General features: G+C 42.1%; 1 protein-coding gene across 12 annotated transcripts in view; it reads left to right on the forward strand.

The window, feature by feature from the left end:
* RBFOX1 (RNA binding fox-1 homolog 1) overlaps window positions 1-23,721 on the forward strand; it is a 1,495,983-nt gene that overhangs the window by 1,154,753 nt on the left and 317,509 nt on the right. For 2 of the 12 annotated variants that reach the window (XM_037029880.1, XM_037029872.1), the window contains exon 1: window positions 1,382-1,628. The exons of the other annotated variants lie outside the window; for them this stretch is intronic. In XM_037029880.1, the coding sequence (XP_036885775.1) occupies window positions 1,542-1,628 (87 nt within the window). In that variant the 5' untranslated portion in view covers window positions 1,382-1,541. Of the gene's footprint in view, window positions 1-1,381; window positions 1,629-23,721 lie in introns of those variants that run through there. 12 annotated transcript variants of the gene reach the window in all.

The following is a 23,721-nucleotide window of genomic DNA, read 5'->3' on the forward strand; positions in this document are numbered from 1 at the left end:
TAAAGGCGATTTTCAGTGATCCCTGGGCCTTGAGCTTAAGTCCAGTGAACTCACATTGTCAGTTTCACATCATTGTTCTCAAAACTGTGGAACTCCAAAAACACCTGCTTGCTATCCTGGAATGAAGAACAGAAGAGTGACAATGTGAATGTTACCTGTGCCTTCATTCTGAAGCCACAGATGTGATTAGACCAACCATCAGGAGAACAGGAAACATATGATCAGAAAGGCTAATAGCCTATTGTACTGTAAATGCCCAGATACCAAGGACTTTTTGTGCCACAGAAGCTTGGGTCTACTATCTCAATTTTCCAAATGAAGAAACTGAGGTTCAGAGACACTAAGTAACTTGTTGAAGATCACACAGCTGGTATGCAGACACTCAAGACAGTACAATTCCAATTCATGCAATCCCATAGGAATTTATCTGTACCATGTAAAATACCCTAAACAATCATTAGGTATCATCACACACTAAAAATATTTCAAATATTGGCTCAAATGCATTTCTCGTGAATAGTTTGGTACACATTAACTATGCCTTTAAATTCTCAGGACAGGGAGATATCTCTTATTAATATACTGCACATACATATATAACAATTGAAAGCTCAAAGACAAAGAATGTGTTTTTTAAATACACACACACACACACACACGCACACAAAGCACATGATGTTCTATTACAGAGTGAAGTACTGTAATGAATGTGGTGGCCTGGTTAGAAATTGTAACCTGGCACTGCCTCTTCCAAGTACATGACCATGAACAAACTGTTCAACTAGCGTGAGACTATTTCCCACTTGTTACCCGGAAATGATAATAGTGCCCACTTAGGGGAGTTGTGAGAATCAAATTACATAACGCATGTAAATAATTAAGCTCATTCTCTGTGCATGGCACATACTGCAAATATTGGCTAGTAGTATTATATTATTTGCCCAAATTGTCTCTTTAAAATTAAAACCAGAAGGAGAGAGATAAAACAGTAACCTAGACTATCTTCTTAGTTTTTTTATTAGTATCAAAGCAGGGACACGTTAATCTACTCAGGTTTTAAGTGGCAACTGATAATTACATCGATTTACATTTTTCAGTTTTTTTCTCACTAAAAGTCCCATGTAGACTGTGTCCCTTGTCTTTTCAGCTGAGATTCATTAGGAATTGCCCAAATCTCATAGCCTGACTATGTTTCTCTCGAACTCTTTGTCTCTCTGTCTGCCTCTCCGAGAACTAAATTAATGGAGTATTTGGTTAGTCATGTTAGGCAAGCCATTCCCAAAATAGCACCTTCCATTTTTGTAGCTTCAACCCTGCAGCTGCTGTGTCTCTTCGTCGTCTGGGAAGAAAACTTTCACATCGAGAGTTGCTGATTCGGATTTTCTTTCTTTTCCCTCTCCGCGGTGATGAGCACTTGGCTCCTGACAGAAGCGATTTGGCTCTCAGCTTTGTAGTTCGGAAGAAGTTGGGTTTTATAGATTTTCCCCTAACTCTCCATTGATGTGGTGAGCTTCAGAGGGAATAATACCTCCACGTAAAGCATGTTGCCTTCTCAAGGAGTCCTCCTGCATCCCTATGGAGTGCCTATGATTGTTCCAGCAGCCCCCTACTTCCCCGGACTGATCCAGGTAATTCAAGGCCACTGCCAGCAAGCAACTTAACTCCAGAGCGCTCAGAGTAATAATTGGAATTTTTATGGTTGAGAAAGCAAACACTTTTAATACAGGAAAAAGCCCTCGTGTAGTCAGTGAGAAGACAGTAGGAAATCAAAAAGATGGATCACCCTAATCTGGCTATTGACATCTCTCATGGCTGAATAAATGGTGTAGTTGAGCTATATTTGCTTGTATTGATCTGGCTGCTGTTTAACATTCATGCCTTTGCTTCAGGAGGTTGACCATGGGGCAAAGGATTTGCTCTCCTTCTCAGTTTTCTGAGGGACTCAGTCTCCCAGAGTAGATCATGAGGCAGAGTAACTTATCAGGAGGTGACTTGGTTAAGAGCTTCAATCTGAAAATAGAAAGAACATAAAATATGCGTTAATTCGTGTGTTCTTCTTCCCTCGGGTTGTCCATGCTCACAGAAGGTGCCCCCCCCACCCCGGGCTGAATGGTGGCACTGAAGCAAAACAGAACATGTGCTTGATGGTTAATTTATGAAGTTCAGAGATTATTCTAGGAAACCCTTACCGGCTCTTTATGTGTTAGCGGTGGCAAGAGAGGGGAGGATTGAAATGTGTATGCTGGTTTCACTTTTAATGCTAGTATTTCTGTGCAGGGAGAATCATCTAGGAATGAAATATTTGTGACCTTTTTTTCCCTCCTATCTCAAGTTTGTTTCTTTAAACAAGCAGTGGATTCCCAGTGCATGCCTGAAGTTCTCTATGGAAAGCTAACATCTACTAGGGTCTAAACATCATAGAAAACCCAGCTGGCTACTGTTGTTTTGTTTTTGTTTGCTTGTTTTAGAACAAGCATCTCTTTGTAATACATTCTGGGCCTTGTTTCCACAGGTAAGGAAAACTAAATGTGTTTAGTACATCCTTTTACCTTCAGCCTTGTGGTATTTAATTTTTTTACAGTATCCTAGCTCATTAATTAAAATTTCTGGGGAGGGTTCTGGTCAAACACCTTTTTCCTTCTTTTCTGCGTGTTGTTTTTAACTGTAAGAATCTTGGTGATTTGAGACGTTCACGGGTGGTTCTAAATAATAACAAAACATTTTATTATCTCAGATGTGTGGCTGTTGCTGAATCGGAGGCTCCATACTGTATGTGAGAAATAAATGGACCTCCTAGAGAAGGAACAGCCCGCAACAACGTGGGCACTGCTCTCTGTTTCCTGGCGTGGGCAGGCCTGTGTGGTCTGCATGGAGTCTGAAGCAGACTGAATGGCAAATTGCATGGCCATTGCTTCCACTGAAACTTGGGGTGAAGGTCGGCCACTGGAGTTTTGTCAGACCCTCTGCTACCCCGTGTGATAAATAATTACAGGCAAATAGTGCCCTTCACTCTATGCTGATTGATGCTGAAATTGCTTTTGAAAGTTCTCATAAGTTCCTGTTATAGATTAAGTGCCGGTGTAGGAAAAATAACGGCACCCCCTGAAATGGGTGAATGTAATCAGGCTTAATGGACTCGAGAGCTTGTTGGGAATTAAATAACTATCGATTTGCTGGAATGTTGCTGTCATTACCAAATGCCACTCTGGACGTATTACCCCAGTGATAGATGAAAAGATGCACAGGCCAGCTGAGAAATTGGGGGGACCCTATTTCTTCCTCCTTTGCAGAGTGTTTCAGAAACATATCCAGTTATTTTTGGAAGAAACAAGTGATTTTACTTGCAAGTCAGCCTGCTCATAGTTTGTTTACCCACCGACACCTTTGGTTACCAGCTGCAGTGGGTCGGGAAAGCTGAGGAGCGGGAGCCTCTGGACCAGCCACTGGGACAGGCCTCCTCCCCTTCTTCCCCCACCCCCACAGGACACACTGAAATGCTGTGAACAGGGAGAGACTGGATTTATTTCTGGCATTTGCTCATTGGCACCACAAAACCCATATCACCCCATTGCAGTAATCTGTGCAAGGGGAAGAAATGCAACTCAGAGAGAGAACAATTGTAACACTCACACGCAGTCACCTCTCCGCTCATGCTCTGGTAGCCGCTGCCCAGCATTCCGGCAGACTGTATCAGCTCGCCTCCCAGTTTCTTAACTTTGTGATTTCTTCTCAACTTTTCAAGATGCAAGGCCTTTCCTATAATTAAGGAGCAACCCACACTTCACAACGTCATCATCAAGACATTAAAATGATCCAAAAGAGACAGGGCACGCCGTCATTGGTAGCCCGCTCCCTTCGACTAGAGAGGTGCAAACAGCCATAGCGGCCACTTGGCAGGGTCGTTACCGCAGAGCCTTTCCAACCTCAACAGCAGACGGACTTCCTTTTCATAAATCTTTCAAGTGCCACTTTTTAAAGTTCAAATCAGCACTGTCCTGTTTTTATCTCCTCAGTTAGAGAAAAAATAATTAATATACCAGAGATTGTGAGAAGCTTTGGGAGAGTACCCCCTTATCCTGCACAGACAGTAAATGGAGGTGTTCCCTACTTAGATCTGAGGAAGTCACTCACCTGCTCCTGTATTCCAGGGGTAGATGCAATAGTCACCACTGACCCCAGCCATCATCTCCTAGGAAAAATTGAATCTTTACCACAGTGGATTCCTGGAATCCATCATCTAGTGTCTAAACTTGTTGAATGTATATCAAAGTAGATAGTGTTTCCCCAAAATGCCTATGGTGTGTTGAGCTAAACCTATTTGGACTCTTTCACGGATGGTAATAAGCAGAAGAGAAGAGGAGAAGAGCAATATTAGCAAGTGCGTTGTCTGAACATTGCTCCTTTTGCCTTGTCAAAGACCTCAATATTGGTGTCTTTGGATAAGAAGAGCCTATGTATGTTCTTACTGGACCTCTTTACTTACTTCTAAATTTCCAGTAGCACCTCGAATGATCAATGACTTGTCTGACCTGAGAACAAAGGAGGGTCTGACAAGTCAGTTGTCAGAGGCAGACTACCCAGAGGACTTACCCAAGCCATGGGCCATGCCTGCATAATGCCAAGTGATATCATCAAAACACTGCCATTGTCACTGATTAATCCATTTGATTAGTGTTTGGGTAAAATAAACAGTGGGCTCTGGGGTCCAAGTTCATGATTACACCCCTCACTCCAGATACCTGTCTGACAGAGAAGCCCTCTGACCATCCATGTCTAGAATATTCTTCACACTGGGTCAGGCAATTCCCATCTCATTCAGGTATTGTAGACCAGGAGTCAGAAGACATACTCCCAGATGGAGGACAGCGTAAACAGAGCCACATCCACCCTGCCACCATTTGCTCCTTTCGTTCTTCATTCGCTGCACACGGGATCTGACCAGGCACTGTTCTGGGCTCAGGAAAGCAGAGTGACAGCCCCAGCTGCTGCCCTGTGGGTTCATAGCCTAGTGGAAGAGAGCACTACATAAACACCATGCTGCATTTGTATAGTGAAAGCATGGGAAGCGTGGGAAGTAACAGTTATTGAACACTTGCTGTGTGCTAGGCCCTGTGCTAAATACTTAACATGTGCTATGGATTTATTCCCATAATAACTCTAAAGTTGGGTACTATTGGTTCACCTTATCTGTAATTTTCAAAGAGCTCTGGAAATCAGGGGCTTTGGGGGGAGGTTTGGCCCCCAAACTAACTAATTTGGGGACTAAAATCATGTGTGGCTACTTATAGACTTTCTTTATCCCACTTGGTGTGAATTTTTCTATATTTTGCTGCAGGAGTATTATTAATGTGTTTGATTTCAAGGTGTTGTCCCAGACCCTGCTAAGGGTGTTACATAATCAGTGTTTCCACTGACATACCTATATGAAGAACAAAATTTTTAAAAATTTTGAATTGCAAAACACAAGCCCAAGGGTCCCAGATAAGGAATCACAGCCCTACAGTATGACATCCCTTTTGTATGTGGGGAAACTAAACCTGACACTTGGACAAAGGGAACTCACCCAAAGTCACAAGGAATGTCAGTGACAGAGCTGAGGTTCAGACCGACTCTGTTGGAGCAGAGCCCTCCCTCTGGGTCACCAACCCATTGATGAAGTGCACCTACAGCAGTGCAGGGTGAAAACAGGTCAGGGAGTAGGTGGGTGTCTCTTAGGGTATCGGGGGAGGGGCTCAAAGGGAAAGGCGGCATTTGAGTTAGGCTGTAGAACAACCTCAGACATTCACTAGGCAAGCAACGGAGAAAGCCCTCCCTGCCAGAGCAGAGAATTTGGGTGAACTCATGGTGCTGGGCTGACACAGGAACATAGACCTTCGGTATCTTCCCCAACCCATTGGCACTGTAGGAGTCGACGTTGTTGAAACATAGGTCTCAAAAGTCGAAAGACACAGGGCAAAAGGAAGGAATCCTGGAACGGGAGCTGAATCTCTGTGTGCCCCACATAGGAACGGGCTCCGTAGTGAATATGAAATTCCCTAGATCTGAGTCCTGACACCATTTGCCATCCTTTCCCTCTGAGACAGTAAGCTCTCTGGCAGGGAAATGTTGATTAGTTCCTCTCTGGTGTGGACGTGGACAGCAGTGGTATAAACAAACCCCGCCACCTGGGTTGTGAAGCAGAGCTCAGCATCCTTGAATCTGGCCATGTATGTCATGGAAGATCTGCCTACACATGTGTGGCTGTGCCGGGAGTTAGACAAGTGCCGGTTTCAACGATGGACTGAGAGTAACCACCCTACAGAAAGATGGGGAAACATACAGGGAACTTGCTGGTCATTTGGATACACTTCCTGGAAAACTTACAAGAAATAAACTTGTTTGGCTCTGTGGCTGGGGGAGCCCTTTTCAGATGTCGGTGTTGCTGCCCTGCAGTGTTATCTCTGTGTTCTGAAGGTCTGCTGATTGGGAAAGAAATAGAATGTACACCCACTGCAAACACTGGTGGTGTCATTTACTCTGAGGCAGCTCCATCTTAGTCACTAAGTGACTTTTCTGTACTGCCAAAGACACCGTGTCAACAGCGGACTAAATTAAAGAGTCAGGGAGGTGGCAAATTCTCCAAAGAGAATTTGGAGTCAAATAGGTCCCGGTTGATATATTGGCTCTGGCATGTACTAAGCGTGTGGCCTTGGGCTTGTCAATTAACCTCTCCAAGGCTGTTTTCACAGCAACCAAATGAAAGCAGGAATACCTGTCTTGCAAAGTGGTTGTGAGCTTTAAATATGATTCATCTCTTCACTCGGCAATTATTTATTAAGCACCTTCTTTGTGCTAGGCTGTGACCTAGGAGAGGCTCATGAAGCAGTACCAACATGTATCTTATATCCTGCTGTATAGAAAAGGTCTGGCATATATATATATATATATATATGAATGACATTCATTCATACCATATGAATGATATGAATAAGTCATTGGAGAGAAAGTGAGAGAAAATAAGTGTTTATTTAGGGTTCTTTTGTCTGTAAGTGACAAAAGTCTAATTCATATTGCTTAGAGGGGAAAAAGAAAATGTCCAGTTTTAGGCACAGTTTAATTCTGAAGTTCCAACAACCTAACCCTGAAGTGGCTGTCCATACTTGATCTTTGTTTATAAGTATACCATGTCCGAGTGGTGTCACAGATGTCCCCTGCCATTCCAGGCTTACATCCATTGCCATCTTATCAAGTCTCTTTCCCAACTGCTTCTGCAAAATTCCAGAAAGCAGTCCCCCTGGCCCATCTTGACAGCCATACCCATCTCCAAACTAATCACCTTGACTCTGACTGCCCACAATAGAGCTGGAAGGTAGGGTCAGCCCTAACTGAGCTTTATGGGCTGTGAGTGGAGAAAAAAAAATGAGTCCTATTTAAAATTAAAGGATGCTGGACAGGTAGAAACTAGGTTCTCATTATCAACAATAACAGCTGAAACTATTATAAACATCCATACATGTTTTTACTTCCCCAAATTCTGTACATACCCTCCCCAAGGAAGAAAGCAGTAGGTTTCTGATCTTACTTATCCTGATGGCTTTTTGTCAGTGGTCATAATCACCAGGCAATTGACCGTCATTTAGTATATCTTACATCACTACTCGTGATCAGAGGTATCAGAGGCAGATGTGGCAGTTGTACTCAGCATCTTCCCACCTAAATCTATCACATTTGGGTCTCCCACCAGGTTATGTGTGGAACATTTCCACTGATTTACAAGTGAGAACACTGTGATCTAGGGAAGGAAGTACAGACATTCTGAGGACATCCAGTAATTGAGGCTAGAATGTTTTTTTCAGATCATGCAACCATATCACTTTTCCTTCTATTGGCAATACCTGCATGACTAAATATATAAATAAAGTCTGTTCTGTTTTATAGAAATGCATTTCTTTTAATTAAAAAATTAAAGGGATACTGTCAGTCTCTTCTGATGAATATCAGTCCTATAAAAAGGATGTGTTTCTGGAGCTGCCATCTGTCATTTTGACCATTTTAATGGCAGGCTATATCAGCAAGTATGCTTTTTATAATATGTTGGCATGGGCCAAGCTGGGCTGGAGAGACTTGTGGATTTCACACTCCTCTTTGCTGCTTTAGTGTTCAGCAATCTGAGCCTCTAGTGCTCAAGCAGAGCCCCCTCCCTATCTTTTAAAGGTTGTTTTGGGTAAATGCTTCCCCCAGTTGATTTATTATGGAGATACTCAGCCCTATTTATGTTTCTTTCCTGTCTAAAGATAGACCCATCACATATGTGTCCCACCAGTATGTAAGCATCCAGCCACTTGATTAACTGCTGAACCCAAAGAGATGGCCAGAAACATTGAACTCAATACTCCAAAGGGGTTTTCCTCTGGGCAACTAGGACCATTGTTTTGTTTGTTTGTTTGGTTGTTCTTTTTTTGTTTTGTTTTGTTTTTTTTTTGTTTTTGTTTTTTTGTGTTGCACAGATTCTAATTCTTCAGGCTTATAAAAGTAGGAGGCAAGGAAATTGTGAAATTAATTTATTCAGCAAAATAATTATTTATTGATCATGGGTTCCACGCTGAGTTCTCTTCTAAACTCTGATGACACTGAGATGCCTAGACCCGGTCTCTCTGTTCCAGGGTTAGATAGTCAGACTTTGGCAGCAGAATCAGAAGTTAAGCACAACTACTGAGGGTAAAAATCTGTAGAACCTCAGCCCCACACATCTCACCCAATAGGAGATCTTAACCAAGACAATTTTGCTACAATCCCAGGAAGATGGCCTCCTGTAGACAGGGTGTCCAGCTTTCCCAAATGATAGAGTTTCTGGGCATTTTCCAAGGGACAAAGGGTGTTTCTGCTTTGTTTTATTTTGGGACAGGGGAAGAATCACAGCAAGAGCTCTGTCCCCTGTGGTGGTGGCAGGCTCTGCCCTGCCCTTCCCCGCATCTGGCTCAGAGTAAGGCAGTTGAGTCCAGCACATTGCTGCTACGGACTAAGGTGTCCTCCCCCGCCTGTCACCTTTTGTTCCACTCTCTAATCCTCATTGGCTCCTGGAAATAGAGAGGGTTTGGAGACTGGAGAGGCAGTCAGCATGTGCATTCCAGTGTTCTCAGAAACTACTCTCCAAAAAGGCATTTCTTCTTATTTCATGAGGCAGCACAGTTAAGGATTTAGACCAGATAATTTAGTGCATAGGATTTAGACCAGGGAAACCTGAGTCTGGATGTGACTCCCCCTTGATGACTTTTCAAAAGTTGCTTGACCTCTCTGAGCCCCTGATTTCTAATCTATAACATGGGAGTGATATCCCATATGTTCTGCCTCCCAAAGTCTATGTCAGGAATAACAGAACTCAAACATGAGCACATGCAAGGCCTTTGTAGTATAGTCATGACATTATTCAGGGAGCATGACTTAAAGGCAAGGTCAATATGAGTCATCATCTTGACCCCTGTGTGAAATGGGGCATCATCTCTCTGAGATTCCATTCGGTGTGACCATCCCTCTTATACCGACTTGACAGCAGGGACAATCACTCTCACTCCCAAAAGGGATTTGATGAGATGATGTTTGTGAAGCACTGAAAGCAGCACCTGCTCACGGTGGGAACTCCGTAATGGGTGGCCAACTTTGCTGTTGGCATGGTTTTCCCGTGATATTCTGAATTGCTTCACTTTCATTTCCATATGAAGATGCTCAAGGTCTGGGGGTGGATGGGCATGTTTGCAGCTCTGTTCCCACTCTCGATGGAGATTGCTACTAATCACTAGATACATATGTTTAGTGCAGCTGGACAGAATAGGGTGCAACCAGAAAATGTGGTGGAAGAGAGAAGGATGGGGTTTGACATTCTTAGCACCTGCCCTTGGGTGGTGTGAAACCCACATTTCTCCCACTTCTTAAGTCTGTAGCCTGGGGAGCTGGAAATGCTAGATAAGCACGAAGGAGGATGTACAGGTCTCAGTCCTGTGAAATCCTTACCCAAATCTTTGTCCACGTGCTTCATCAGAATATCTGGGGCTGGAACTAGAGCTGGATAGAATGGGGGAGGATGGGCTTTGATGAGGGAAAAAGGCACCCATCTCCTCCCCTCCATGTGGCCACAGCCTTCTGGGGACAGACTCTTTGGGACCACCCACACCTCTGTTCCATGCAGCTCCTGGGACACTGTGAGAGCTTAATAAATGTTAAATAATAAGAAGAATAGCTTCCATCTGTCGAGGCTGTGTGAGCACAAGACTGCCGACTGGCACTGGGCAGCTTGTGGAGAACCTTTAGGAAAACACACAGATCCCAGAGTTGACTCCAGAGCCTCCTGCATTGAGTTTACCAGTCCTGCTACTGATCAGAATGCAGGCAAATTCGCTAACAATGCAGGTGTCCATCTTGAGCCCCAGATCACCTACATCAAAACTGCAGGGAGCAGGGCCCAGCGCACTGCATGCTTCACTGGCAATCCCAGGTTTCTGATGAGCAAGTGGGTGTGGAAACTGGTGTTGACCAATAGTGCAGGGACTTTGTTGACGTTTAAAAGGGATGAAGGAGATGCCCTCTAAACAGACGGTCTCATAAATTCATACGTCCATCATTTTCTTAGGAGAAAATACCTACTGGGCCTTTTGCATTTAGTTATAATAAAAACAAGAACAGCTGCTTCTTTTCAGACATTTACTCTGTACCAGGCTCTGTGCAAGGCATTTCACCTCCAGTATATAATTGAAGTGTTATATTTTAGAAATGAAAAAAGCAGGTGAACAGAATGGTGTAGGGGAGTGGGTTCTGGAGCACACTACTGGGTTCATCTCCTGGCTCCACCTCTGTAGCCTTGGGCATAATTCTTGCCCTCTCTGGACAGCATTCACCTTGTTAGCTGGTAGTTAAAGGAATCAAAGCATATAAAGTCCATAGCACAGTGCCTGGCACATGGAAACTACAAAGTAAACATATTAACAAGTTTATTTCTAAGCACACTGCAACACCAACACAGCTGACATTAAAACCAAACAAATAATAGAGGCAGTATGGAGTGTTTGTGACATATGGAGCCAACATTGAATATTTTCCAAGAATGCGAGCTCTTGGGTGAGACTGCAAGGTGAAAATCTCAGCTTTGTCTCCTTGGGGAAATTCCTAAACCATTCTGTGCTGCAGGTTCCTTACCTGCAAAATGGACGTATTAGAAGTAGCTAAGTCCATGCTCTAGTGTTCTCCTCCTTTGGATGGGGACAATACAGAGTCGCTTTTGAGGATCAGAGGGGTTAACACTCGTAAGACACTTATGTTGGCACTTGGTATGTAGTAGAGGCTAAACAAAGGATAGAAATAATAATATAATAAGGATCACATTATTATTATCATGTATTATGTATTATGTATGCATCATAATATGCATTATAGAAGGATACATATTATATATAATTATATATTACATACTATATTATTGATTCTATAATGATACATAAAATAAAACAATTCTATTTTATATCATTTAATAATAATACATATTATGTATCATTATGCAACAGTTATGCCTAACATTATATATAATATAATAATTAATGCATTATATGTTATAATATGTATCACATAATACATTTTACTATTATTATATCATGACAGTATTGTTATTTACATAATATATGATAGTATAATACTATGTAAGAATAGTTATATAATAACCATATGATTATATAATTATTTAACTATGTGATAATAGTGTATTATTATTATTTCTATTGCTACTGTTGCTAGTCACTCCATTGGGTACTTTCCATAGAATATTTCTACTACCCAAACCATTCTAGGCAGACTTATTTTACAAGGAAGCAAAGTAACATACCTGCCCTAACTCTCAAGGCTAAGAAATAGCAGACCTGTGGTCCTAACCAGGTGTTCAGGCTCTAGAGCCCATGCTTGTGGGGACTGTGGGGTTCTGTATGGCGTTGGTGCCATCTCCCTGTTCTCTGGGGTGGGCATCCTTGACTCTTACCCATACAACCTCTTCTGAGCAGAAAGCTAACAACCCAGCTTCATGCCTCTTGCCATTTCTGATCAGCTTTCTACCTTGCAGCTCTCTTCTGGGAGGTCTTGCTCCCCCTGGAGCCTGGTTCCTGGGCGGGGGGGGGGAGATTGCAACTGGAGGTGGGGCAGGACAAAGAGTGAGAGGGTGACTGCTGGGACATGGTCCATGTGGCTTTGTTTACAAGAGCTTCTTTTTGGCTATTGACATCTAAACCTCCTGGAAATGCACTTTTGTTTTCTCTTTAAACACAAATCAAGCAACATTACCAACACACATTCTCTGTCAAATATGTCAGTTACTCCAGGGGCTGCAGACAGCTTGCAAGTGATGCCTTCTACTGTTACTATGGTGGTGTGTTATTTCTCCCTTCAACAGCTCTGTGTTTGTTCTGTCGAGAGGTATAAACACACAGGTGCCTGCTGTCTGAGGTTTTGACAGACTATGTGAAACTGACATGGACTGTCCAATGGCCATCTTAATAAGGCAGGCCCCTCAGGCCTGATAGAGACTGACTGTGTGGGCAGCCCTGTATTTGCCCAAAGCTTTTTCCAGGAACTTGGGTGGGGGCTTATAGACTCTAATGAGCTAGTGCTTGTTTCACACCTGGTGTTTTGGCAGGTGGCTCCCATTGTGATTTAGCTGAGGGACTTGGTACTGCCTGCCAGAGGGCCTAAGATTTGTGCAGGGCCTGAGCAGATGTTGGACTCATTCACCCATCATACAGAATGCCAGTCATCAGCTGCCGAGTCCTGTCCCTGTCTGTGCCATAAGAGACCAGTGATCCCACTTGCTGCATGATGATGGGGTCGCCTGAGGATGCATAAAAAGCCTTCCATTGCTATGGGTAATGAAGAGCATATGGGATTCTTATCTATCCAAATGGTTGTGGAGTTTTGTGTGAAATGCTGTCTGGATGTGTATTTCTCTGGTGTTTGGTTCCACAGAGTCAAGGTCTCAATAAGGAACACTTGGCGGTTTCCTCCAGAGTTGGACAGGGCATGTGTGTGTGTGACACCTGCGCTTCCTGGCCTCCCCGCTTCCTTACATGCTGGCATGGCTTCTTTTTGTTCTAATATAGCTATGTAAAATTTTTATGTTTTACAGTTGTTCCCGTTATTCTCACTTTGCCCTCCTCCAGCTAGCCTAATCCCCACTTCCTGTTGGGAGCATTCCTGCCTGGTTTCAGAAACTAACACCTCCATGGCTAAGGCTGAAGGAGCAACCTTTGAACCATAAGCTACTAAGGAGACAAAGCTTATCTCCCTGGCAGGAGCGCTGCTTCTGCTCCTGTTACTTCATCCATAACTGGCCCCTAATGCTTGATCGGTTAGCCAATGACAAGTAAGATTCCCCAAGAGGGGAATGACCTAAGACAGGCACAATCATGGGGAGGCCCCAGGGAAGGACTTGGGGGGCTATAACAAACGTGGGTGATAGACCCTTGCCCTTCATCTTTGACATAGCATGAGTCCTCATTCTGTCTGCAAGAAGTCTCCTAATCTCTTGGCTGCCTTACTTTTCTTGCCTGACTTAAGCCTGAAACTATGACAGAGGACAGCACAGCCCCATGCTGGAAAGGGTGGGTTCCCAGGGTGATTGGGCCTAGGAAAGAATACATAAAATCCTGTGAAACCTGCTTTGTTTAGAATGCTCTCAATTAAATAATAAGGGTCGGAGCAGGAAATGGGTTTGTTTCCCAAAGTTTTGTGGCCCCTTACCTAATAGACCCTGACTCAGAATAAACCCTTATAATTCTTTGTATGTTATCTATTGTTTGATCCTTACTGCCTAACCACTGTTAATAGGCTTTACCAGTATTCCTGTGCAAAATGAACCCAATAAAAGCCCATGAGGGAAAGGCTCTGGGTCCTTCTCCTTTGAGAGATTGGCCACCTTTCCTTCCCAAGCAGATCATGTCTTGGTAGACTTGTTCTCATTCGTGGCGGACTGGGGGGCTCTGTGGGCAAAGCTCCCTCACAACTTCCATAGTCAGTCCCCACCCTGTTATCCATGTCTATGGGCATGGGTTCTGATTGCCCACTCACTAATGTAACAAAGCCCCCTGCCCACCCTGTTAGGTGCATGTAACCCTGCCATCCTGGTTTATTTTGTAGGGGCCTTGTTGCTGACATATCTGGGTGTTATTCTAGTGGCCATTCTATGGCCCAGGTGTGCCTGCTTTATTCATTTGTGCCTTTGCGTTCAGAGGTGCTCAGATGTGCTCAGACATCAGAAATAAGTGGAACTGAAGATGGTTTGGCTTATTGGGGATTAAAAGAGGGCAGATGACTTCCACCATTTTGAATGTCAAGAAAACAAAGATAAGCAGGAATACTAATGCTCAGGGGCCTGGTGGTGATGGTGACAGTCAAAAAACAAAGAAGAAAAAGAAAAAGAAACTGAAGATGATACTTCAGTGTGGATGTTTTTGTTAAGATCCCTTTGGTTGAAGAAATAGAACCAAATCCTGCCTAGCTTAACAGAAATAAGAAGGGAAATTGTTTAAATTTTTACTTTTTCTTTGAGTTTTAATTCATAAACAATTGCATGCACAGAAACTCTAAGATTCAAAAGAGGAAAAAAATAAGCCAAAGGAAGTTCAGGAGGTAGGGCAGGCCTAGAGACCTTGGCAGGCAGAATTTATAGACATTCTCTCCAGGTGAGTGGTTCTCAACCAGGGTGATTTTGCCCTCTAGGGACATTTTGGCCATGTCTACAGACATTTTTAGTTGTCATAATTGGAAGGGGGTTGCTACTGGCAATCTACAATGCATGGGACAATCAGAATTATCTGGTTCAAAGTGTTAATAGTACCAAGATTGGATCTGCGATGCCTCGGCTACAAAGACCACCAGCTTCTCTATGTGTCTCCATTCAAGCTCCAGATTCCCAGGAAAGGATCTGATGGATCTTGCCTGGGGTATCTCTCAGGCTTTGAATCAGAACTGTATTTCAGACTCCCATGGACTTGGAGCCCATTTGGAATATTGCTAACCAGTCCTGGAGAGAGAGTGTTGGGTGAGGATTGACAGGAGCCAGAAGTCTTTCCAACAGATGTGTCTTGCAGGCTTTATTGATAATCTTGGTGGACCTCACCTGTGGCTGAGGTCCAGTCCAGCCAGCACATTTCACACACAGCTCTCTGCCTGCAGGAAGGATGTCTCACCTTGGTGCCAATCTCAGCAAGCAGCCAATTTGTTTGGTCTTTGATTTAAGCTTATAGTCTCCTTCTCAGGCCACTTTCCAACAGAAATTCATTAAAAATAAGTCTCACCTATTTATCTAATTATAAAATTAATTCAGGATGAATGCTAAATTAGTTGGGGCAATAAGAAAAAGCACAAACAAATATAATCAGGCACACACATATACCCCACATACACACAGAAATCATAATCTACCACCTGAAATAACCACTTTCAAACCACTATATGTATCACTAATTTTTTTGCTGTATTTGCTTACAAGAACTCAAAAAAGTTCTTGTACTATCATCCTATGCATAAAATTTATATCACTTGCAGCCAACATTTTCCAATAAAAGCCTTAAAAATAGAATTAATGATTATTTAAGACTTATGAATATTCTTTTGTTTAGGTACACAAACACTAAGGCGGTATCTTAAAACAGACTCATGACCTATGTTTGTTCCCCTTCAATCAGCCTTGCTAAGGTAGTAGCTACACTTCTAAGTAATCATTGGATCATTGGGAAATTATAGTATTTAAGTCACATGGGAAACGGAGGATTGGGGTAAAGGCAAGGAACCCACCAAATAATTTCGGGGATTAGAGAACCACATAAGAAAGAGGAAGAGTTTGGCTGATTCCAACCCACCAGGTGGGTGGTTCTGCTCCCCACTTTCCCCCTAAGGTCTGTGAACCAGGGCACTGAAAGATCGGCTTCCCTTTGAGAAAAGAAAAACTCAGGGAGTGCCCGTGTAATTTTTGGGACACAGAATTATATCTTAGAGACCTATCCAAAGTCCATGCTCATTTCAGGACTACAACTTGGGTTATAAAGCCAAGATGCTCAAGAGAACAAGACCTCTTGTGGGCCTTTAGTAAGCAGCAAAATCTGGGAGGCAGAACAGACTTGACTTGTCAGCTTTCATCACCCCTGCCTGAGTATTTCTCTTGCAAATGAAATGCATGTCTAAGGCTCAAGATCAGTTTTCAATTTAAATGACTTCACCTTCTCTCTTAAAAAACTAAATCCTTCTCCTAATTCCCTTAAATCCTAAAAGTATAACATCTTCCCTTTATAGGTTGGAGAAAGGAGGCATGGAATGGGTTTTCCAGTGGCATTAGGATGAAGTGAGGCAGGTGGCCCTTGGTGGAATGTGCACAGAAAATTCAAAAGACTTTTGATCAATCAGTAGCTTACCAGTCAATGTTCTTCTCTTCCAGTCCAAACCTCAAAATCAAAATGAGGGTGATGAGATGTCGTGTGCATTTCAGAGGCCAGGGACGGGTTGTTTTGGAAATTCAGATGGCTGTAGTTTGATTTCCATATGTATTCATTAATTTATTAAATATTTATTGACTTTTCAGTGTATGCTAGACAGTGGAGCTTCAGGGCTGAGAAAGACCACTTAGATTTAATAGGAAATGCAGTCAATAAGCAGGATAACATTCAATGACTTTAACTGCTTTAAAAAATATAAAACAAGTTATATGATTATGACCAACTAAGAGGGTTATTTTGGATAGTGGAAGGAGGGAATGTGTGGAATTTGAATTCAGACCTGATTTACAATAGAAGCCAGCTGTGTAATGAAGAGAATGCCAGCAAAGGGCACATGCAAAAGTTCTAAGGTAGAATGAGTTGGACTCCTTTTGGGACTAACAAGGTTGGTCAGTCTGACTGGGATATTGTGGATGAGGGATGAGGAGTTAGGCATTAAAGTCAGATGTATGTTTAGCAACCGGATCACATTCAGTCTTTTAGGACATTGCAGGAAGTGTAGTTTTTGGTCTAAGAGAGATAGAAAACTGCTGGAGTATTCCCCACAGGGAAGCACCATGGTTTGATTTAACATTATGGGAAGATTCCTCTGGAAGCTAGATGAGGGGTGGACAAACGGCTTTAGTGGGACAAAATAAGTAACAAGGAGGGCAATTAGGGTGTATTCAGATAAGAGGAATACAGAGGAATGAGTGGTTGTTATCACCAAGATGCCACGGTTGGCAAATGAATGTATATTCTTCATGCTGCCATTCCTTTGATTTTCATTGGCTAGACCACTTTTCCCGGAAAGGAGGGCCAGTTTCTGGGAGCCAGGGTAGAACACAAAATCAAATGTTTATGGACAGAGAGATGGGGGGATGGGAATTATAGAACTGTGTCTGTCTGAGGATCTGGTAACTTGCGTTGCTTCAGGAGGAGTGCAACATGTGTGTTTAATTGTTAATGATCCAAAAATGCATCCAATGGCTACTGGCAAACCTTTGGAAGCTTTGGGGATCAGTCTTAGGTGTTTTATTAAGTCTTGCAGTACCAAGGCTGTGAGCAACATCTGGTGAGCCATGTGCTCATAGACTGGATTTTTCATCACAGGACAGTTCTGTCTTAGGGCTGGCTGATTATCCCTTTATTTTATTTTAGCAGAAGTAGGGTGGGCCTTTGGGGGCTAGATGTCTCACTTTTATAATCTGTGAGAACAGGAACAACTTAGAAGACAGACCTGAGTTCCAGAACCAGCCTTGCAACCTTGATCTTGAATAAATTACCCCTCTGAGCCTCAGTTTACTCATGCACAAAATAGAAGGAAATGTTTGCATGTCAAAGAGTAGCAGAAAAGATCATTATGCCTGACTCGTTAATTTATTCCTTCTATAATTTTATAAGACTTTTATCGAGCACCTGCTGCATATAAGAAACAGTGCTCGACATTAGCAGAACAATGCTCAAGAAGTCAGATATGATCCCTTTCTTAGTGGAGTTTATGATCTTGTGGGGCAAAGAGTCAAAACAAAGAATGAAACCACTACAAGCAACCCATGCATTAATTGATTACAGTTGCAATAAGTGCTAGGAAGAAAATAGTGTAGGAAGGAAGAAAGAGTTAGTGATAGTGAGAGTGATCACATTACTACTCTGTCACTGAGCTACCATCTCACAGTGTCTTGAAAGCCTCCTTCCATTGATCACTCCTCCACTTTTCTGAGCTTTCTGAGTTCATCTTGGAGATACCTGATACTCCATTCTTTTATGCCTGAAGAACACATGTCCATGGAGAACAGCTGATTTACTGTGGAGCAGGGGAATGTGCTTTTCCTGAGTTTGGGAGCCACCTGTTTCTGGGAGTGCCATGGAAACGCACATTCTGTCACTCGATCTTGAGGTCCAGGCAGGAAATTTTCAGCTGTCAGCAGCTGTCTTTTCTGATTCGCTGCCCAGGAGTTTCCAAGCACAGGAAAAGCCCATTGTAACCCTCACCAGTGACTTTGAGCCCACTCTCCAGAGTTGAGAAGAAAAGGGGGGCTCCTGCAGAGTGATCTGTGGGTGTGGGTTCTTAACTGAGGTGGCCGAGAATTTTCCCTCAATGTATGTGTCAAACGGCGAGTATTTGGTCTTGCAGCAGAAGGGTTTTTCACTTCCAGTTGATTATCAAACAACCTCACAGCAGAAACATACTTAAGAATCTCTGCTCTAGAAACTGCCATGGCTTTGTGGCTTCTGGGTGGAGAAACTCTTGTAGCCTTTCAGAAGAGGTCAACTGGACATGGCAGTATAGTGTAACCCAACTCTTGGCACTCGTCCCAAAACAAGGCAGAAAAAACTGGCCTTCTCCTCTACTCTGGTCCAGACAACCAAATAAAAGGGAAGTTAAGTTTGCTTATCCAGTTCTCAGAAGTTGCATCACCCCACCCTGGATGCAGAGATGTACCATCCTGGGACATCCAGTTCTTCCTTTTCACATGTGGACATCAGCTAGGGAGTAGTAGAATTCATAGCAATCTATCTGCCACCAAATTTTTGCTTCAGGATCCCCTCTCTGCTGTTTGGTCAGCCCTGTTCTTTCAGTGCCCTTTGTACCCAGATCCCAAAGAGGAGTAAGATGGGAATAGATTGATAAAGAAAGGCAGAAGTTGTGGCCATTCTCCAGGAAGAGATTGATGGTGGCCTCCTCTGCACAAACTGGCTGAACAAAACTTCTAAATCTTCCATGCAATTCTGGACAGACACTGGTGTAGGAGTTTGGAAGACCGCATGCACTCTTACTCTAGATCTGCCCCTGGTTGTCTGTGTATCAGTGACCACATCTCCTAGTTTCTGTCCTTCATTTGTGTACACAGAGCAGAAGTTTTCAAACATGGACGTGAAGATGATGCACACACACCACTTTTGCATATGACTTCAGGTTTTAGTTCTCTATGCCTGGACCCTACAAGGGAAGCCCAAAGCATGGCTTTGACCATATTTTCCTAAATTTTAGACACTCAAATGCTTTGTAGCACCTGTAGACTATATGTTTTTATTTAAAATTATTTAAATTGATTTAGTTTCTATAACTAGTGCAAATTAATTCACAAAGGGAAACTTTTCATCTCTGCTTCAACTGGACATGTACCATTACAAGATATGATGAAATGGTATCACTAAAAATACATTGATCACACCAACTAAAATGGCTCTGATAAAAAGATAGATAATAGCACATGGGAAAATACATTGCTGATAGGAATGTAACTTTTGCAGCTACTATGGAAAATAATTTAGTAGTTTCTCAAAAAATTACATGTTGAGTTACCATATGACCTAGCAATTTCTCTGTATGTATATACCCCAGAGAATTGAAAATAACATATGCCCACACCAAAAGTTATGCATAGATGTTCAAAGCAACATTATTCATAACAGTCAAATAATAGAAACAACCTAAATGTCCATCTGCTAATAAGTGGATAAAAAGCACACTATATCATATGCTGGGGAATTATTCAGCCATAAAATAGAACAGAGTACTAATACTTGCTACAACAGGGATGAACTTTGAAAATATTATGCTAAATAAGAGAAGCCAGACACAAAAGACCATATATTACATGATTCAATTTATATGAAATGTCTAGAGTAAGCCAATCTATAGGGACAGAGTGTAGATGACTGATTGCCGAGGGCTGGGGAGGAGGAGTGAGGATTGACTGCTAGCGGGTATGGGGTTTCTTTTTTGGGTGATGAAAATATTCTGGAATTAGATGGTGGTGGTAATTACAAAGCTTTGTGGGTATATTTTAAAACACTGAATTGCACATTTTAAAAGAGTAAATTTATAGTATATCTTACTAAGAAATGCACTGAAAACAAAGCAGTGTTTTTAAATTCTCCATTCCTTGTGTTTGCTAAAGGTGTTTGCTATGTCCCAGGCCTGTACCCTCTCAGAAGAAGGGAGAGATTTGAAAGTTCTAAAGACGGTGCTCGAGGCAGCCGATAGTACCAGCTGAGACTCTCCTTCAATAATCAGAAAGACAAAATGAGTCTTGAAAAAGGAACTGCTTCCTAAAACTTTCTAGAACCATGAAATGCTTAGGATTTCATATCACTTTAAGTACTACAACTTACTCATGCTAATCTTTGATGCTGATGACCATCAGCACAGAAATGAGGATATTTTAACCTGGGGAAAATAATCTTCTCTAGAAGCGTGCTATACCATAGGGGAGCCACTGGCCACATGTACCTGTTTAAATTTAAAGTTACACTGTTGACATTTACATTGCTCAATAGCCATGTGCTTTGTTTTTATGACAGTGGACAATACAGACCATTTTTTCATTGGTTAAAGTTCTATGGGACAGCACTATTCTACGTGAGTGGATTAATCATATTGCTATGCTGTGGTCTCTTTCTTTCTCTTTTCTTTTCCCCTCATTTAAGCAAATATGAATGCTGAAACCTGACAAATAGTGTAGTCAAATTAATAGTTAGTATTTACATTTGCTTTGTGCCAGGTGGTGTGCCAAACATTTAACATGCATCATATCAGGTAATCCTTACAAAAAATCTAACAGGCATGTATGGTAATTATCTCTGCTGTAGAGATGAAAAAAAGTGAGCACCAGAGATATTAGGTCAGCTAATCAAGTTCACAAAACCAGTGAATGGAGAAGCCTGGGATTTGAATCTGAGTCAACTGACTTTGTCTATTCCATCTTTTTACTCTCAATCTTCTACATCTTGGAGCTTCTGAAATAGGCAAAAATTCCCTCTCTGGTCCCAGATAGGATTCTTTCAAGACCTCTCAGCCCTCTTCCCTTTAGTTTTAAAGTTATAATGTAATGGCTATGTTTTCCCTAAAATACTTTCAAGAAATAAATAAGAAAGCAGAGTAAAACTTGTGAGCCTGCTTATCACATCCTCCTTCTGCTCCTATCTCCCCACACAGGCATATGGCATGCCAACAAAAAGGAGTGTACATTAGTCTGAAATCTTCCCATACCTGCTACATGTAGTTACATGTGTAGGCATGTGTATGTGGACACAAGGCACATGTTTAGGTAAATGGGATCTCATCACCCTCATTGTTCTGCAACTTGCTTTATTCATTTAACATGTTTTGTCCATCTTCCATGTCAGTGCATATAGGTGTACCTCATTATTCTTGACAGGCTGCACAAAATTCCTTATATGGTCATAGTGAAATTTATTTGTTCATTATCTCTTTCATACCCATTTAGGTAGCTTTCAGCTTTCTTTTCTTCTTACAGCAATGCTGCTACATGAATGCCTTTGCAACTTGTGTCTGTGAAGATGTCTAATATATTTTGAGGGTAAAATCTCAGAATTCAGTTTGCTGGCTCCTAGAATATGTATGTTTTACATTCTGATAGATATTACCAAATGCCCTCCAAAAAATGGCTTTGCCAATTCTTACTCCCTCAGAGAAGGTGTGAGAAATCAGTTTCTTCACATCCATGCCAAAAGTGAACCTCATCAATCTTTCAAATTTTGCCAATCTGTTGGGTGATTTTTTTTTTTTTTTACCTTTCAACCTTCAGGGTCATATACTCTTTCCTCCACCTGCTTCACTCAGGCTTTTAGCTGCTGACAGCCAAAGGCAATCTGCTGGAGGCAAAATGAGGTCAAGGCCAAAAAGCATATTTTTTTTCAGTGGGAAGGGTGTTTACTTGGGTAAATATGGCACATACAATGTGTCTCTTTTGTTTAAAAGGTAAAGAAACAAGGTCCATTGTTGTGTCTTAGGCCTGGTGCTCCAATGCATTGAGTGATGCATTATAATCTATAATATTGTGTAATGTGTTTGTCCAGTGACTTATTCATCCAGTAGCTATTGGACATTGATTCAATGTCAGGCACAGTATTAGGGATGGAAAATATAGCACCTAACAGAGCCAAGGCCCCTATTCTTATAGGACTTAGGTTCTGATGAGCAGGATGCAAAGAAATATATGCTCTTTATGGAGAGAAGAAAGAAGACATTGAAATGAGGGGTATGCTCCATGACTCAGTGCCATGGGTGTAAGGGTTTATCACAAACAGTCAAGAAAAGTTTTCTGAGAAATGACAATGAATTCAAGAAGGGACATCTCACCAGAGGGTCCAACAATTACAGAGTGTTCAGAGGAAGCCATTATGGTTGGAGCTCTGTGATAAAGGGAAAGAATGGTAATAACTGATGTTAGAGACGTGGGCAGAGGCCAAAATGAGGCAGAGTCCTGCATAGCATGGTGATAAGTTTAGAGTTTTAGAAAGTTGTGGTAAGAAGACACTGGAAAGTTCTAAACAAGGCAACAGCACAATCTGGTTTATTCTGAGAGTTCTAAGTTAATAACACTTAAAATTCTGAAGTTTATAAATGCTTTAGTTTTCAAATAATACACATGTAAAATACATTAGAAAAGACTTAAAGGTTGTCCTACGACAGGGCAGATGGCAAATGTGTTTGCAGTGCCTTCTTGAGTGATGGAGGAAAGGGATTGGAGCCAGCTTTAGTAGACTTAGAATTATGCATAGTCTTCTGTCTGCAGTATCTGAATCAAAGCTCATACTCAAAGCAGCAAGAACCACTGGCAAGGATGATGCAGAAGAACATTGGGACTAACTCCCCAAGACTCTAGTTTCCCTTCTCTACATCAGTGCCAAGGGCACTTACATGCACAACTATTTCATACCAGCAGGAATTTTTGGGGGGTTTAGATGTCCAGAGGCTTGCCTTGGAACATCTTATATCCAAGTAAATGACCTCACTTCTAACAGCAGTATAAGGGGGATGGGGGAGGAAAACCTGTACCCGATGATCTGGCATCAGCATTTAGGAGAACAAGTATTAGAGTCTACAGGCATAGACATTGCTTTGAAATCGCCCTGAGTGGAGCAGGCAGGAGGAATGGGTGTATCCCTTTGGCTAATATCAGCCCAGTGAGTAAAAATACTTATGCTTATTGTCATTATACTCCCAGTTTTTATTCCAAACCATATTTTAAATATAGGAACTGCTGATTTAAAAAAACAATTTCCAATGAGTTAGCATCATGGATTGAGCCTAATACATAGAGAATAGAGTGATAGTGGGTCAGAGGTGTTTACAGATGGAACTGGTTTTTCTCACTCTCGTTTCACCTACAGATCTCCTGATTGTCACTGATTGAAGGAGGAAACCACCAACTACCCTCTCTTTTCACAATGCTCCACCTTATTTTAACTCCAAAATACACATTGGTGGTGT

The sequence above is a fragment of the Sturnira hondurensis genome, unplaced genomic scaffold (genome assembly GCF_014824575.4).
Source record: "Sturnira hondurensis isolate 20B ecotype Veracruz unplaced genomic scaffold, ASM1482457v3 Scaffold0020579, whole genome shotgun sequence".
In the NCBI taxonomy this organism is placed as follows: domain Eukaryota; kingdom Metazoa; phylum Chordata; class Mammalia; order Chiroptera; family Phyllostomidae; genus Sturnira; species Sturnira hondurensis.